The 18,630-nt window shown below is 35.6% G+C and overlaps 1 protein-coding gene across 1 annotated transcript in view; it reads right to left on the bottom strand.

Annotated features, from left to right (window-relative positions):
* Positions 1-1,509: 1,509 nt before the first annotated feature.
* GIN1 (gypsy retrotransposon integrase 1) overlaps positions 1,510-18,630 on the bottom strand; it is a 47,167-nt gene continuing 30,046 nt past the window's right edge. Inside the window, 5 exon segments of the mRNA XM_036737391.1 lie at positions 1,510-1,942; positions 12,963-13,251; positions 13,458-13,637; positions 13,743-13,934; positions 15,882-16,187. Coding sequence (XP_036593286.1) covers positions 1,650-1,942; positions 12,963-13,251; positions 13,458-13,637; positions 13,743-13,934; positions 15,882-16,187 — 1,260 coding nt within the window. The 3' untranslated portion in view covers positions 1,510-1,649.

Here is an 18,630-nt window from a genome sequence, read left to right as displayed (position 1 = left end):
TGTAATTGAAGGACTGTTATATGGAAGGAGTTATATTCTTGGTTAAAGAAGGCAGAGTCAGGAGGAAAGGGAAGAAATTGCAGAAAAGTGGCTTTAGGCTTGATTGTAAGGAAAAATTTTGAACAATTGGTTTTTCCAAAATGGAATGGGTTTCCGCGTGAGATAGTAACTGGGCTTCCTCTCAGCAGTTTGGTTAAGCGGAGACTTGATGACCACTTGTTACCGGTGTCATGAAAAGATTCCTCATCAGAGAATGGATTAGATTAAGGGACTTCTGAGGGCCCTGGTAACTCAGATACTGAGATCATGTGACTGGCTCAACCTTGAGGGTGTCTTTTATACTTCTTACAATAGGAGTCATCACTGATAATATCCTTCAGCATGTAAAACTTTCCATTATCTTTTTGGTTGGTTGAAATGTCAATTCTTTTGATATCATTTTGTTCATGACAATGTGTTTCATGTTGTCACCACACAGCATTACCAGGAAAACAGTGGTATTAAAAAGATGGGTTTCTGAGGGAGAAAACAGCTTGAGAGTATAGTGAAAGTATTACGGCACCAGGACACTGCCTGAATTTTAAAAAAAATTTCCTCATGGTCGTTATTTGTTTGCCGCTTCTGAAAGGGGTTATAAGTTAAATGTGCATGTGTGTATATATGTGCGTACATATACATGTGCGTGCATGTGTATATACATATATATGCATGTATATGTACATATATAAATATGTACTGTACATATATAAATATGTGTGTACTTGCAGGGTGTCTCAAAAGTCTCGGTATAGTTTTAAGTTTTAAGATACTAAAACCATACTAATAATTCTGGGACATTCTGTTATATGCGTGTATCTATATACGTATCCATGCACATATCTATATATCTATATGTATATGCACACAATGTATATATACACAGGCACATGTATTTATACATGCATGCGCACACACATACATGCGTACATACATTATATGTATGTATGTGTGTATATGCCTCTCAGATTACATATCCATATATAAATAATGGATCAGGTTAAAGTTTATTTATACCTTTTAGAAAGTGATATACTCCTAAATGAGAAGACATTTCTACGATGTCATCCCCCAAAAGTTGATATCCTATAAGATTCCATTTGACATATGTCTCAGTTATTTCCTCCAACATTCTATTAATCGCGTATCACATAAAAATTTATTTCACTCTTTTAAAATTCAATTTTAGGTGCTACAGTAGAATCTGCTATATTCTGAAAAACAGTATTTTATGAAAAAAATCAGAATTAAAAACAGGTTAAAAACAGTAGACACTAAGCTGGAATTTAATTTGCTTTTATTAAAGTATAGGTGCTTTAAACACAAACCCTGTACTTCTTTTGGGAAAAATACATTTTTCATAATAAGTATTTTAAATATATTTACCATTTCATATATATAGTATAATTATGTTTTACATTTATATATGTGCATATATATAAACAGACATGTGTATATACACAGCCATCACAAATATACATATTTTACTAAATAAATAGTTAAAACAATTTCGGGATTTAATAATATGTTAACATATACTTTCTTTTGTCTAATGTAGCCAAAGCATTATAAAAAGAGGTTATGAATTCTAAGCAAACATTGCCTAAATTTATTTAAGTTAAATATTCCAGGCCTTGGTTTGAAGAGTCCAACAGACTAAAAGTCTGCTTTTCAAGATTTAAGTTGACAGGTTGAATGCCATGATCTTCTAACAGCTGAGAAATTTTGGAGTTTTTGTTGTCTGACAGTTCATGACCATTGCTTGGTATAGGTAACTTGTCATCTGCTGTACAAATAGCTGCATCTTCTACAAGAATCTCTGGCTGGTATGATCCAATTGGAATTTCAGCTAACCCAACGTAGTCATGATCAGCCACTACTGAATCATGTAAATGATAATGGCTATCTAAAACAAACAAACAAAAAAATCATGAGTTTATCTTTCATAAAGACAATCAATTATAATTATAAACAAAATAAGAAATAAGAATACCAATTTAGATAAAAATTTCCTTTTTCTTATTGTGTAGTGAACGAATACATATATTAAGAAGTTAACGTTCAGCAATTATGATAGTTTACAGCTATGGATGAATAAGCAGTTTTTAAAAGTAAAATTTTCTTTAAAATAATACCAAATTGCTAGAAAGTTTATGGTTTTTATGGTCTATTTTTTCCCTCTTTAAGTAGCAAACTATAAACTATAACGTTTGGAAATTATGCTACCCTAAGAAGTCTGCTGAGAGGTAGCATGGTGTAGTAAATAGTGTCAGCCCAATGGCTAGGAAGACCTGAGTGCAAGTCCCATCTTTAACATAAACTGGCTGTGTCAGCCTGGGTAAATCTATTAATGTCACAGTGGCTTTAGGCAACTCTCTATGGATGTAAATTGCAGAAGAGGTGCAGATCTAAATTGGGAGAGGGAGTTTCCTCATCAGGAGTTACCTGCACCAATAAAATCACAAGTCCAGTTTAAAAAAAAAAATACACACACACACACACTCTTCTTCTTTCAGACAAGGAAGCAGTAGTAAATGAATTAATGAAATTTGAAATATCAACACTCATGGTTGAACTCTAATGGAATTTAAAACTCTTCAGGTAATCTATTAAAGAACTAAGTTCATGACATAAAAATCTTATTTTCTGGTATCCAGACTGGATTTCCTCCATGGCCTAGGTTCTTGGCACATGCCTGGAGATTAGAGATTCCTTTGAATTTATTTTAAGATCTAACTAGAAAATGGAAAATAAGATGTAGATGCGAAAGAGAGCAGTTTGAAAACGTGAATTAGTAATTTTGGCTCAGAATACAACTGAATACTCCTTGACTACTTTAGCAAATCTTCTTGGAATAAGAGTATGATTGACTTTATAGTGCTTAAGCAATTAACCTGGGGAAAAAAATGTTTAAAAATCAACCAAAAAGGTAATAAAACTGCATAGAACTGACCTAGAAAATTCTATACAAATATGATCACACACAATGGAAAATTATTCTGAATCCTCTACATGAAGCTGTTGTGTTTGCCCTTCATTCTTAAAGAGGACCATGACATCACGGAAATAATAACATGACTTGCAGCTGACTCTGAGTAAGGGAGAGAGGACTGTGCAAGGTCACCAGCTTCACTTTCACCTCCACAGCCATCTGGGTCCAGTGGCCTGATAGTCACAAAGACAACTGGAGGTGGCCTAGGATGCATTGGGAGACCCTGGCCCTTTCAGGCTAAGGTCTTTTCAGGTTCTCACGTTGAGTGAGGTAATGCCCTTTCAGCGAATAGGCTTCTTTAAGAAGTTAATCAAGGGATGGCACCTTTAGTCAAAAATTCAAAAACCCCCAAAAAACTGCTGAAGGTACAACCACCTCATTTATTCTTAAAGGTGAAGCCTCTTTTTAATTCTTCAGAGCAGAAGGCCCAGGATTATCAGAAAAAGTAGAAATTCAGACATTAAAATGAAATATTCATTTTAAAAGCTTTACCTCTAGGGTTCAAGACATAATGGGTTCTGATATTTTGAAATTATTTTAGTTGTACAAAGAGATATTACTCAAAGTATAAGTCAATATTGGCTGAAAATAAAGTTTAAATTTTGTTTCTATACATTGCCTCATTCCTTTTGAGGATTTAAATTGGTGAGCCCCATAGAGAGTGATACAGTATTTTCTGGGCTCTTTGAAGAACTGGTAAAATCCAAAGTATGTAATATTCTCCAGAACAAGCTTTCCTCAAAAGGGTGAAACTTAAAGAACAAGCCGGCTGATGGTATCGTTCTGAATGTAAAGATCCAACTTGCTGGTGTTAGAGTTTTAAAAGCATTTAATTGAAGGAAACAAAATACAGATTCCAAAAGTGGACTTTAAAAGTTCCACTAAATACTTATAAAAGAGAGGAGAAGATGTGATATTCAGGTAAACAATTTACAAAATAAATAAACCTAAATTAAACTTTTATATTCAACTTTGAAAACTAGTAGTTAAAGTTAAATTTTATTTTCATTTTTATAGTTTGCCATGTTTTCTCTCTGAAGTGAGCTCACTTAGAACCAGGAGAACATTATATACAGTAATAGCAATACTATAAGATGATCAACTGTGAATGTCTTAGTTATTCCTAGCAATACAATGATGCAAGACAATTCCAAAGGAATCATGATGAAAAATGCTATCCACACCCAGAAAAAGAACTATGGAGTCTGAATGTAGATTGAAGCACACTATTTTTCACTTTCTTTATTTTTTTGGGTTGTATCTGCTTTCACACACATGGAAACATGTTTTGCATGATTGCACATGTGTAACCTATAGAAAATTGCTTACCTTGTCAGGGAAGGGAGAGAGAGAGAAAATTTTGAAATCAAAATTTTAAAAAATGAATGTTAAAAATTGTTTTTATGTGTAATTGGAGAAATACAATATTATTTTTTAAAAATGAAGTGAGTTTACTTGTTAAGGTTGGAGACATTTTAATGGAAATAATTTACTTGTTTATCAGGTTTATATACTTTTGAATCAATGGCAGAAAATACAATATCTTTAGAAAATTTTATTTTGTGTAATTATTTCACAATCAACTCTGGATAATTTTCAGAGTTCTCATTTAGTTGCTTCCCAAATTCCAAAAGGTACATCCATCTCTTTAATGTATTTCAAGAAATGTGTATTATGGCCCATATACAAGAAGAAAGTCTCTTATAAGCAGTCAGACTCATTTGCAAACTGTAAGATAGGCCAACTAACTTTTGGATGGCTCACCTTCTATCCAACAATGAATAAAAAAACAGTGCCAAGCATGGTGCTGAGTGCTGGAACATACATTCATGGAACATATAGAGAGAAACCAATCTCAACGAGATTAATATTTAACATTTTGGAAATTTAGGCTACTATCAACTGTTTCAATTATTCTCAATTATCTCTCCTAAAGCCCTTTCCACTTTGCATATTTCCAACTTCAGAAAAAAGTTTGTAGTATGCTCTTAATTAAGCAATTATGTTCAATTATGTACAAATTAACAAAGTCTCTGAAGTATTTCTCCTCTTTATTCTACTAATTTTGCTACAATTTTGATGCTAATTTATTAGCTCATAGGTTCAGAGATTTTCAGTAAGAAGAGACTTTGGAGAGAATCTAGTCCAACTCCAATTTGCTAATAATGGAGGTCGACAGAGGTGACATGAATTTCAGCAAACATTAGGCAGTGGAGATACAAAGACAAAAACAGAATAGCTCTCAATGGGTTTACTTTCTATTACAGGTGAATGGACAAATACAAAAATAAGTATGAGAGAAGGTATACTAAAGAAAAAGAAGGCATTACAACTCGGGGGTGAGAGGAATCAAAGTATGTGCCAGCTATGGGGGACGTTAGCATAGAGACTGAATATGGAGTGTTTAATTTGGAAAAAAGCTATTAATACTTAATATTATTAATATTAACAATCAATATTAATTAGAGTGGAGCATAGAGTTTATGAAGGGCAGTAATATATAAAATAAGGCTGAATATTTAGGTGGAAGGAGACCTTATATGCTAGATTGAGGAGTACATTTTATTCCAGAGATAATGGGGAGCCAGTGAAGCTTTTCAATAAGGGGGTAACATATCTTAAGAAGATTATTTTGGCATTCATTTGGACAACAGATTGGGGTAGACAGACCAATTAGGGAAACAAGTTAGAAGAATACCACAGTAGTTCAGATAAAATATGATGAATTAGGGTGGTTGTTGTGTGAGTAGAGACAAAAGGACACATGCAAGAAATGTTGCAAGAGCAGTATTAGTAATTAGTAGTATTAGTACTATTTAGCAACTGATTGGCTAGGAGGAAAGGATGGAAGGGAATCAAAGATGATGATGAGATCACTAATCAGAATGACTAGGTAAATGGTGTTGCCTGCAACATAAATAGAAAAGTTTGGGAGAAGAATGAGTTTAGTGTGAAATATTATAAGTTCTATTTGGAGCAAATTGAGTTTGACATGCCAATGGTTTATCCTCAAGGAAACGTTAGGCAGTTGATGATGCTTGCAAGGCTGGAGTTGAGAAGAGAGTTTAGGGCTAGATATACAAATTTAGGAGTCATCTACATAGAAATGATACTTCAATCCAAGAGAGCATAAAATATCACATCAAAGAGATAGTGTAGACAAAGAAAAGGTCCCTAGGGGCACCTAGGCTAAGGAAAAAATAAGGTAAATGGATGATAATGCAGCAAAAATGTCTAATGTAACAGACAACCAGAAGAGCACAATGTCACAGAAGCCAAGGAAGGAAATATTTGTTAATGGGTTCAAAAGCTTCAGAGACATCGATAAAGAGGCAGTCTGAGAAATATCATTAGATTTATCAATTCAAAGACTGTTGGTAACATCAGCTCAGTAAGTGATGGGTCAGAAGTTAGATAAATGAGAATTAAGTGGATGGTGAGAGAGAAGTCAGCAAGCATAGACTATTTTTAGAAATAAAACTGGCAGTAGAAGAGATATAAGAGAAAAGTTTGAGAGGAAAGACAGGGTAAATAAAGGTTTAAGGATATAGAGATCATATGCTTATAGGCAGTTAAAAAGCTAGATGATGGAGAGACAGAGTGACATAGAGAGAGATGGAGAGACAGAGTGACATAGAGAGAGATGGAGAGACAGAGTGACATAGAGAGAGATGGAGAGGGAGAGAGACCAAGACAGAGATAGAAATACTGAGAAAGAAAGAAAGAGGGAGAGAGGGAGGGAGGGGGGGGGGGAGAGAGAAAGAGAGAAAGAGAGAGAGAGAGAGAGAGACAGAGACAGAGACAGAGACACAGAGAGACAGAGGCAGAGGCAGAAAGAGATAATACAGTCAGAAAGCAACAAGAATTATTTTCTTTAACATGTATGAAGTTGAAAGCTTTTTTGGAAGTCATTTTGCTTTCAACTAATCTAACTCTTTTTAAATTATGATTAAGCCTATTTCACAAACACACAATACTATCAAAAAAGGCTGATAAGCAGACAGCAATTTATAAGGAATATAAAAGGTACAATGAGGAAAAGTAATGTCAATAGCAGGTGACTGAAAAGAAGCATGAAAAATAAAACACTTCATAATATATTTTTAAAAGAGACAAATAAAACATTTTTTAACCAGACTTGTGGTTTTATGAGTGGAAAGAATGTACAGTTAGGAAACTTCCTCTACCAATTCAGATCTGCGGATATTATGCAACTTGAATTTTTTCTATAAAGAAAAATAAGATGTGGGCTGCTTGAGATATGCATAAATAAGCAAAAGGAAGATTCTTTTCTGGATGCCAAATCAAAGAATAAAATCATTTTTACGGGTTTCAAGCCTAACTCGACTAGTTAACTTTTCTGTCTTTTGATCAAACCATACCATCTCAAAAATATGTTTTTGATTATAAAAGGCAAAAGAATACAGGTGGATAATCACAAAAAAATTAGAACTACTAGAAAATATCTCCCAAGTTGTTGCCTTGCTGATGATGAAGCAACAAAATTATCTCTTGCATAGGAAGGAGAGAACATCATTAAATCAAACAAATATGCCAAGGCTTTTTCAATTTTTCTTATTGCTATCAAATTAATAAAGCATTCTCCCAAAAAATCACTGAATAAGAAAAAACAAACAAACACTATGGGCTCACTTATAATAACAGCTATGTGGAATGATGCTAATTTAACCTAAGGACTGAATATGCTTTCCCTACACATGTCCTAAAGAGGAATAAATTAGAATTTGGCAACAAAAGCAGATTTGCCTTAGACAATGATCCTTTGATATGGCTTTGAAATCTGAAGGTTGCAGAGTAGCCATGATAGATGCAAATAGACAACCATAATCATATAGGCTCAGTGTTCTTAGATACAGCTTGTCCAATGGAATTACAGTCAAATTCAAAAAAAAAAAAAAAAGTTGATGGCTACTCAGAGACCTTTTGTTTGCTTAAAATTCAACTAGCGAATCCTTTTAAAATTACCTTATGGAGTTTATTTTGAAGGGAGGATATAAATGTGATTTTATAGGAAAAGAACAAGTCACATTTATTGTTAAAATTAAAAAGCTGTAGATAGTTTGGTTTTTTTAAGGGTTCAGAATTAAGTTTCAGAATCCACTATTTGGCTGGTTAACAAGATATTTTTTGCATAAGGTAGCTTGGTGGCATAATGCCGAGAGTGCCAGATTTAGTTAGGAAGACCTGAATTCAAATCCTGCCTCATATACTTACTAATAGCTCTGTAATCCTGGGCAAATCACTTAACTTCTCTCAGTCTGTTTCCTCATCTGTAAAATAAGGGGATTGATCTTGAGAGCCTCTAAGGGTCCTATGATCCTATGCATCTCAACGTTTACTTTTCTATTGTTTAAAACAGCATAAATCTGTCTTCATGATACCTGGACAGGATGCCATGGAGAGGGTAAACCTCTAAAATAAGATCTTTTTAAAAGAAAAAAAAATACATATATTCTTGTATGAAGAATACATTGAAAAATAAGAATGATTAAGGGCTACTCTCTGGTTTTGTAAGAGCCAGATTTTGGGGAAAAGTGTATCTCATAATCAAACCAATACACTATAATTGTTTCCTTTGTAAGTTCATCCTGGATTTAATAGGGAGTCACTGGAGTTTACTGAGTACGAAAGTGCCATGGTCAGACTTGCATTTTAGGAAAATCACTCTGGTGGCTGAATGGAAGATGAATTGGATGGGGAGAGAGTTGAGGTAGGTGGATCTACAAGCCGGCTATTGGAACAATACAGGCATGAGATGATGAAGGCCACCACTAGAGTGGGGACAGTATCAGAGGAGAAAAGGGAGTACATGAGATGTTGCAGAGGTGAAACTGACAGGCCTTGGCAACAGATTGGATGTGGGGGTGGGGGGTGGGGGGTGAGATACAGTGAGAAGTCCAGGACAGCTCCTAGGTTGCAAGCCTAAGGAACTGAGACCATGGGGTTGCCCTCTTACAGTAACAGGTAAAAAGAGTTTAAGGAGAAATATAATGAGCTCTATTTTGACATGTTTACTTTAAGATGTTTATTGGACATCCAATTTTAGATGTGCGAAAAGCAGTTTGAGATTGGGAGGGTGGAGGTCAGCTGAGAGCCTGGGGCAGGAAAGCTAGAGTTAAAAATCATCAGCGCAGAGACTTGAATTAAATTCATGGGAGCAGATGAAAGCACCAAGTGAAGTCATATGGAGGAAGAAGAGAAGAGGGCCCAGACAGAACCCTGAGGGACACCTACAGTTAGAGGGTGTTAGCTGGAAGAGGATCCAGCAAAGGAGACAGAAAAGAAGTCATTAGATGGGTAGGAGAAGAACCAGGAGAGAGTGGTGTCCCAAAAACCTACGGAGAAGAGAGTGTCCAGGAAGAGAGAGTGATCAGTGTCCAAGGCTGCAGAGAAGTCAAGGAGAACAGGACAATTAGCTGTCAAATCTGATCATTTTAAACTTTACACATCTGCCTTTCCTATCTCACATCTGGTCTTGTCCCTACACTCACTACTTTAATCAGGCCCTCATTATGTCTTTCCCAGCCTATTGCAATGATCTCCTAAATCAGGGCTGTCCAAAATGTGGCTTGCAGTGCATTTATGGGATTTATGGGGCCTGCCTACAAGCTTAGAAATTTACATAAATGCTTTAGTAAATGAAGCAGAGCTACCACAGAGCTCTCACTAAAATGGCAAATCAAAATATATTGTCTATTGTTTCAACAAAAACCTAAGGTTGGACAGCCCTGGTTTAACATATAAACAAGTTACTTGTTTGGCTTTTAAAGTCTGTCACAACAGGGTCCCCAACACATCTTTGCAACCTTGTCATACATTACTGTAATGTTAATAGAATGGGAAGATCTTTCACGCCCATTAATAGGTCTATGTGACCTGCTTTGAGTCACATGGAGGAAGTGAGTTAGAAAGAGCTGGGAGACAACGAGGCTGAACAGAGGCAGAGCAGCTAGTGTGAGTGACAGAGGGAGGAATTTTGCCTAAGGGAGCTTGTTTGTGGGGAGGCCTAACGTAGGAAAGGCTTGGGGATGTTGGTGCTCCCTGGATTGGTGATGTGTATAAATTTCTTTGTTACCATGGTGGATGTGGCTTTCTGATATCTGAATAAATATTTTGGTTTTGCCTTGGAGGAAGAGAGTTTGTTATATTTTGTGATTTGACCCTGGAAATATGTCTGCACATTCATAGCAGCTGCTGTGGGTATCACACTGGGGATATAATTACTTAGCCCCTTCCCAAACTCTGGCCCTTTTCCAGGTCTTTGTCCTAAATATCTCTTATGACTGGCATACCCTCTCTTTACTTCCACATCTAATCAAGCACCACCTTCTTCAAAAAGCCTCTCCCCGTACTTCAGGTGCTAGTGCTCTCTCATCCACTCCTAATTTACTTCATAATTTTGTATATAACTTATTATGACTATCTTCCCCAGCAGAATATGTGTAAGCTCCTGAGGCAGGGATTATTTCATTTTTGTCTTTGTAGCCTGGCACTTAGTATATCGCAGACATTTGATAAATGCTTATTGACTGAGAAAACTGAACAGTTGTTTGGAAATGAGTCTTTCCAGGTGTGCTTTAAACATGTTCACTTGGGAAAAGATTTAGCCCTTTTTAGAAGTAGGAGGTTAGAATGTTAAATTGGGCAGATCCTAGCAATGAAATCCTTTTAATGTGAAGTAGGAATTGACTAGGGAGAGAGAGAGTAAATGAGCTTTGAGCTTAGAACTTCAGACTGAGAAAAGACTTCAAAAAGAGTCATACTGAAGATGAACGCTGCTTGGCAAGTCTTTGCAATCTTTTCCTTTTCTTGGTTGGCCAGGAGGGAGATAGCTTAGAAAAAGATAGCTGTCATCTGAAAATGAAAATGCAAGGGCTGAAGGTCCTTGCAAGGAACAAAACCTAGTCAAAGGTGACAAAACTCTGATGTCAGAAAGAGGGGATGCCCATGAGTGCTTTTAATATCAAAGCTATAACACAGAACCATGGGCTAGAGGCAGAGTTAAAGATGTGCCTCAGAAAGCTTCAGACTCAGGAAATGTATAGGGAAAAGTAAAGGTTGCTTCTTTTTTAAAAATAGCTAGGTGGCAGGTAGATGGATGAAGCTCCAGAAAGCTTTAGAAGACTTAAGTTCATTAGCAGTTCATGGTGGGATAGGGTAGCCAAAAAAGCCTATAGGATATTAAGCAGCATTAAGGACACACACAGTGTCCAGGACAAGAGAAGTGGCTGTCCTGTATTATGCCCTGATCAGACAACATCTAGCCAAGGGTGGGGAACCTACCCCTGATCTAGATGCTCTGGGCACCACATTTTAGGAAGGGCAACAATCAGTGAAGAATGTTCAAAAGATACCAGCCAGGAGGATGAAGGAGCCTGAGTTCATAACATATGACCACCTATAAAAGGAACTAGGGATATTTAGTCTGTAAAAGAAAAAACTTGGGAGAATGTGATAGCTATCTAAGTATCTAAAATGATATGCAGAAGAAGCATTAAATTTGTCTGGCTTTATAAAACTAGGAAAAAAATTTACAGCAAGTTTCTCTTATAAAAGCCTCATTTCTCAAATATATATAGAACTGAGCCAAATTTATAAGAATTCAAGTCATTCCCCAGTGATAAATGGTCAAAGTGTATGAACAGGCAGCTGTCAAATGAAGAAATCACAGCTATCTAGAGGCATATGAAAAAATATTCTGAATCACTACTGATTAAAGAAATGAAAATTAAAACAACTCTGAAGTACCACCTCACACCTATCAGATTGGCTAACATGACAGAAAAGAAAAATGACAAATGCTGGAAGGGATGTGGAAAAATTGGGATACTAATGCACCGTTGGTGGAGTTGTGAACTGATCCAACCATTCTGGAGAGCAATTTGGAACTATGTCCAAAAGGCTGTCAAACTGTATAAACCCAGAAATATCATGCTAGGTCTATACCCCAAAGAGATCAGAGAAAAAGGAAAAGGCTCTGTGTATACAAAAATATTTATAGCAGCTTTTTGTGGTGGCAAAGGACTGCAAATTGAGAGAATGGCCATTGATTGGGAATGGCTGAACAAGTTGTGGAATACGATTGTGATAGAATACACATATGCTATAAGACATGATGAATAGGATGCTTTCAAAAAAATCTAGGAAGACTTATATCAACCGATGCAAAGTGAAGTGAGCAGAACCAGAACACTATACATAGTAACAGCAATACTGTACAATGATCAACTGTGAATGACTTAGCCACTCTCAGCAATACAATGATCCAAGGCAGTTCTGAAGGACTTATGAAGAAAAGTGCTCTCCACCTCCAGAGAAAGAACTGATGGAGTCTGAATGCAAATCAAAGCATACTTTTTAAACTTTATCTTTCTTGATTTTCCTTTTTTTTTTCTGGCGGAGTGGGGCTTTGTGTTTTGTTTCACAACATGTCTAATAGGGAAATATGTTTTGCATGAATATACATGTAAAATCCATATCAAATTGCTTGCCTTCTTGATGAGGAGGAAAGGGAAGAGGAGAGAGAGAATTTATAACTCATAAAAGTTTTTTAAAATGAATGTTAAAAATCTCTTTTACATGTAATTGGAAAATAAAATATAAAAATTAAAAAAAAAGATTTGCTTTGCTTTGTCCTTGTTGTCTGAACTAGGAATAATGGATGAAGTTTGCAAAAATTTTAAATGTAAGGAAAATTTTCTTAACAATGAAGCAGGGCATCTTCTGAGACAGGAATGGGTCAAAACACCACCACTGACTCCCTTTAGACCCTGACAAAGACGGTCCGGGATCCTGAACCCAAGAACCCTAAGAATAGCAATGTCCCCAAAGGGATAAAAGTATATACTTATCTTCACTCTTTAGCCTCATTTTTTAAAAAATGAGCAAAATAAGAGCCATAACTGAGATTTACCTTGTTCACCAGAATCTCTTATGTAGGGTTTAAGGTGTGACATTTTGATGGGTCTCTTAAGTCTGGTACCTGTGTTGTCTCTTAGGACAGCACATCCCTTTTCTGTAATGTAGTCTATGACACAAGGACCAACCCATTCTGAATGGAAACGTCCATCCTTCCACCAATTTTTCCTTTGTCGAAGAACTTCATGTCCAACTTTAAGGTGAAATGGATTCAGTTGCTTTGGTCTCTTTTTAATGATAATCTTGCTTTTACTTTGTGTTTCATCATGAATGTGGTCATCCAACTGCATTTTTTAAAAAAGAAAAGAAACAAGAAACATTTCTTGAAAGGTCAAAATACTTTTATGACAACTAATGAGTATAGTGCCCAAACGAAAAAAAGTCAAAATTTCAAGCCAAGAAATTTTGCCTTAGTGGTATAATAGATGAACGATGGGCATTTTAAAGATAATTAGTCTTTTAATGGATAAGCAATTTTAATAAGAATTACTTGGCATGTTGATGTTGTCTTGTCCACCATTATCTTATCAGCCTCTTTAACTGCACGTAAAATTTTGGCAAACATGCATATGCTTTCACTACCTTCTCCTTCATGAAACACATCTGAAGCTCCAAGCTCATCTGGATTTCGATTAAACATTTGGAAGTATGGTATATTTTTTGAAGGTTCCTATTTCAAGGAAGACAAACAGGCAAATCTGGTATAAAATGCTTTACATATCAAACTAAAAATGATCAATAAACAACTTTAATCAAAGAAATAAAAAGTACATACCAAGTGAGTCAAATTGAAGGCATATGAAATAGCTAATAGATGGTCATCCCAATCATTTGGGTGGTCAAGGCAGTATTTTGAAAGAAAAATTTTAATTGTGTTTGCAGTTCTTTCATTTGCATCGTCTGGCTGGGATGGGTAGAAACTGACCATTTGCTTTGTACCAAAAAGCCCAAAGAGTTCTCCATTAATCTGAAATATAAAACAAAGTTGTATTTTCTTTCACTTGTCCATTTTTCTGTTGAATGATTATAACTTTCAATATAATTTTGACCATGTCCCTTGTGAAGTCAAGTCAAGTCAACAAGCACTTACTAAGAGCTTACTATGTGCCAGACACTGTTCTAAGTACTGAGGATACAAAGATAGGCAAAAGACAATCCTTGCCCTCAAGGAGTTCACAATCTAATGGGAGAGACATACAATCATGTACATACAAGATACGGAAAGGGCAAATTAGAGGTAATCTCAGAAGGAAGGCTCTATCATGGAGAGGGATGGCTATTTGCAGAAAGTAGAATTTTAGTTGAGACCTGAAGGAAGATAGGGAAGGTGGTAGGTGGAGAAAGAAGGGAGAGAATTCTGGCATGGGGGACAGCCATGAAATAGCATAGAGTCGAGAGATGGAGTGCCTTATTCAAGAAGCAGCAAGAAGGCTGGTGTCACTGGATGGTAGAATACAATGCAGGTGAATAAGGTGTAAAAATTGGAAAGGTAGGAGGGGGCCAGGTTATGAATGGCTTTAAAAGCCTAAAAAGAGGATTTTATATTTGATACTGGAAGTAAAAGGGAGCTAACGGAGGTTACTGAGTAAGGGGATGCCACTGTCAGACCTGTGCTTTAGAAAGATTACTTTGGCAACTGAGTGGAGGATGGACAAGAGTGGGGAAAGAAATCTTTTATCGGATTCCTGATAGAAGAAATTAGACATACACAAAAAAGCATCAAATCAGGTGCTTAAAAGAAATCAAGGAGGCCTTAGAGTTGGGGATTTTGTCACGGATCCCTTTTTGGTGAAGCTTATGGACCCCTTCTCAAAGTGATGTATTTAAGTGCATAAAACAAAAAGCATAAGATCACAAAGGAAACCAATTATACTAAAATACAGTTACCAATTATTTTAACCCGAGTTCACAGACCTCAAATAAGAACCTTCTCTTAGAGAAGCTCAGATACTGGTTTTGTTAAATATCACATACTCTGCTTCTCTACCTCATTTTTACTTGGTTTTTACAGAAAATTGCATCTTTTAGGTGTCCTTTTTGCTACAGGAACATCATTGGGTTCTTGGAGTCAAAAAGAAAGCAGAAAAAGAATAAAAAGGTTGGTGTTGATAAATAGGAGAGCAGAAGCATGGAAAGTCTGAATGATGGGAAGCAATGTAATGTATATATAAAAAAGAAAGTAGCATAAATTTGAGATAAACATTGGGGCTGTTTTCTTGAAATTCAAAAGTTCATTAGGTTTTAATTTTTGTCAGAAGCCTTTAGAAATGGCTAACCTTAGAAAAATTAAGTAATTCTGAAGTCCATACAAAGATAATCTATTGATTCACATCAATTTACCCTAACCTATGAGTTGAATTAAATTAAAAGAGTTGTTAAACGAGGAAGCCAAAAAACCCCAAATGGAAAATCCATGTTGTTCTCATTTGAAATTACCATAATTTTGATGCTTATAACATTGCCTTGGATTATATGTTCTCAAGATCATACTATTTTGCAACATTTGTAACTTCTACCACACACTGCCTAATCACTATTTTTAAAGTCAAACAAGCAATGTGGTTGTAATGGAAAGAGCTATAGAATTAAGGAAACCCTGAGTATAAATCCTGTTTCTACTAATTACTATATGTATGACTAAACACAACCTCATGACTCAGTTTCCTCATCTGTAGAATGGAGTTATTAATATATGCTTGACCTACTTCGCAGTGTTTTAACAAGGATCAAGTGAAACAACTTTGTAAATTATAAAGCATTATCTACAAATATTGACTGAGTGCCTTCCACATGTAGAGCATTATACATGCCAAAGATATAGAATGTGACATAGTCTTTGTGCCTTTAGGGACTTATAATTTGATTGAAGGCTACAGTCCTATCTTCCCAGAATTTGGGAGGTAGCTTCTCTTACCTGATGAATAAATTCATCTCCTTGATCCATCACTATCTTCTGAGGGGGACCATATAAGAAAAATATACTAATAATTGCTTTAGAAATTTCAGATGCAGAAACATCATGGAGAGGTAGAATCACAATCCATTTTGTGAACAAATCGGTCATAATTATGGCATACACGTGGCTTTGGCTGCTGGAATGAAAAGGTCCCATTAAATCCACAGTAACAATACTCCATGGTTCTTCCACCTTAAGAGGCTGATATCTGCGTGCTAAGACAGTTGAGTTTTTTGCCACTTGACAATGCTGACAAGAATATACCTAAAAATAATAATAAAGAATAAAGGTGATTAAATATAGAAAAATTATTAGAACTATTTAAAATCATGTTAATATTTTTCTAGAATAAATGCAACATAAATTTCATTTTAATTAGATATCTTAACCAGTCCTCTTATTTTCTACAGAAATAATTTTTGACATTTAATATAGATCTAAGTGCAATAGGAGTAGGAGGCAGGGAGGAATGGTCAGTGAAAGCTCAGTCCTTTTGAATACAAGAACTACATGCATATCTAGGAGAAATGAGGCAAGAGATAAAATTTTTTAAAAAAAGCTCTGAAATAGAAGGAAGCTTCTAAATACCTTAGAAGAGAAAATGGTAAACCTTACCCAAGAAGCAGAATCCCTGAAAACTAGAATAGATCAAAAGAAATCAATGACTCCATAAGACAAAAAGAAATGTTAGAACAAAACCAAAGGAATGACTAAATAGAAAAAAAGTAAGATATCTTATATCTATGTACATACATATATATTTAAACTTATATATATAATATATACATATATATACATACATACACATACATATATATGTATATATATACACACATATATGTATGTGTATGTATGTTTATATATGTATATATTATATATATATATATATTTAACTGACCTGTATAACAAGAGAGATAATTTAGGAATAATTGGGCTCCCTGAAAACTAATTTTTTAAAAGGCCTGAATATTATATTTCAAGAAATCATATGTGAAAACTTCATAGAACTTTTGGAATCAGAATGTGAAATAAAGGTCAAAAGAGTAGAGATCTTGGGATTCAAATATTAAGACAAAAGAGGTAGGCTCCTTACATCCAAAAATAAGTTACCTTCCAAAACTGAATATAAACCTACAGGGGACTACTTTAATAGAACCTTAGTAAAACAGAGAACTTTAAGCATTCCTGAATAAAAGACTAGAACTGAGTAGGAAGTTTGATGCACGAGTAGAAAAGTCCAAAGAAACCTGAAAAGGTAAATAATTTGAGAAATTGGAAGGATCTGTATGATGATCTAGTGCTAACATTCGAAAAGGAGAAGAAACACATGTCCCTTCAGAACCTTATTGTCTTGAAAGGGTATTGAGAGAGATAGATTAAAAAAAAAAAAGGAAAGAAAAAAGAATTCAGAACTTCCAAGGGTGGATTAGTTCTGTTTGGAAGCATTGAAGAGTGAAAAAACAAGTGAGGGAAAAAGAAGCACTAGCATAGAAAGAAGAAAAGGAAAAGAATGGAATTTGCTATTTTTTATAACTGGTATTTGCAAGACAAAAATATGCAAACATGGAAGAAGAGATGAAGGAAATGGGAATAACTCTACTTTGTACCTTAAATGGTTGGGTGTAAAAATGCAACAAACTCAACAGGGAAACAAAAGGGCTTTGGGGGGAGGGGGATTAAGAGGAAGAATAGTGGTCACAAGTAAAACAAACTTCCTGATCCTGAAGGGGAATTAAAAATGGGAGGAAAAAAGAAAACTAGAATCTAAGGGTTGCCTTAGGCAACTGGGGAATGGCTAAACAAATTGTAGTAAATAAATATGTGGCTGTCAAGTTGTTTTTCAATTGTGTAGGACTCTTCATGACCCATTTGATATTTTCTTGGCAGAATACTAGAGTGGTTTGGCATTTCCTTTTCCAGCTCATTTTACAGATTAGGAAACTGAAGCAAACCGGGGTTAAGTGACTGGACCAGGGTAACACAACTATTAAGTGTCTAAGGCCAGATCTGAACTCAGGAAGACTCATCTTCCTGACTGCAGGCCTGAGACTATCTACGTTTCTTTATATGAATGTAATGAAATATTATTGATCTGTAGGAACTGACAAAAGAGATTATTTCAGAGAATCCTGGGTAATACGGACTGATGCAGAATAAAGTGAGCAGAACCAGAATAACTTATACAAGGACAACAATATTATAAAGAAAAAACAGCCTTAAAAGACTTAAGAACTCCAATCAAAACCAATCCAAAGAAGAATCCAGTCTCTGGAGGAGCTAAGATGAAGCAAGTAACAGAGAGATGACAGACACAAGGTACAGAGATGTACATTTTTGGACATGACCACTGCATGGATCTGTTCTGCTTGACTATGGTTGTTACAACGCACCCCCCACCTCCCTCATTTAACTGTGTTAACCAATAACTAAAACTCCATTTCATTTGCATCGTCTGGCTGGGATGGGTAGAAACTGACCATTTATTACAAGAGAAAGGTTCAAGCATGTGGGAACTCCTTATACCAAGGACTTCAAACCCACAGCCAGAGCCCAGGATTTTTATGGGAAACAACAAAAGGTAAGATCTCAGCAGGCAATCCTCTCCTAAATGGGAGTGACATGGGAGGAGGAAGGAAACAGTAGGGGAGCGGAAAGGACTAATCCCCTCCTGCAGAAAAGGAGAAAGGAGGAGAAAAGGGAGGGGGGA

Source organism: Trichosurus vulpecula, chromosome 1, assembly GCF_011100635.1.
Source record: "Trichosurus vulpecula isolate mTriVul1 chromosome 1, mTriVul1.pri, whole genome shotgun sequence".
Classification (NCBI taxonomy): Eukaryota; Metazoa; Chordata; class Mammalia; order Diprotodontia; family Phalangeridae; genus Trichosurus; species Trichosurus vulpecula.
This window is presented reverse-complemented; position numbering and strand designations above follow the sequence as displayed.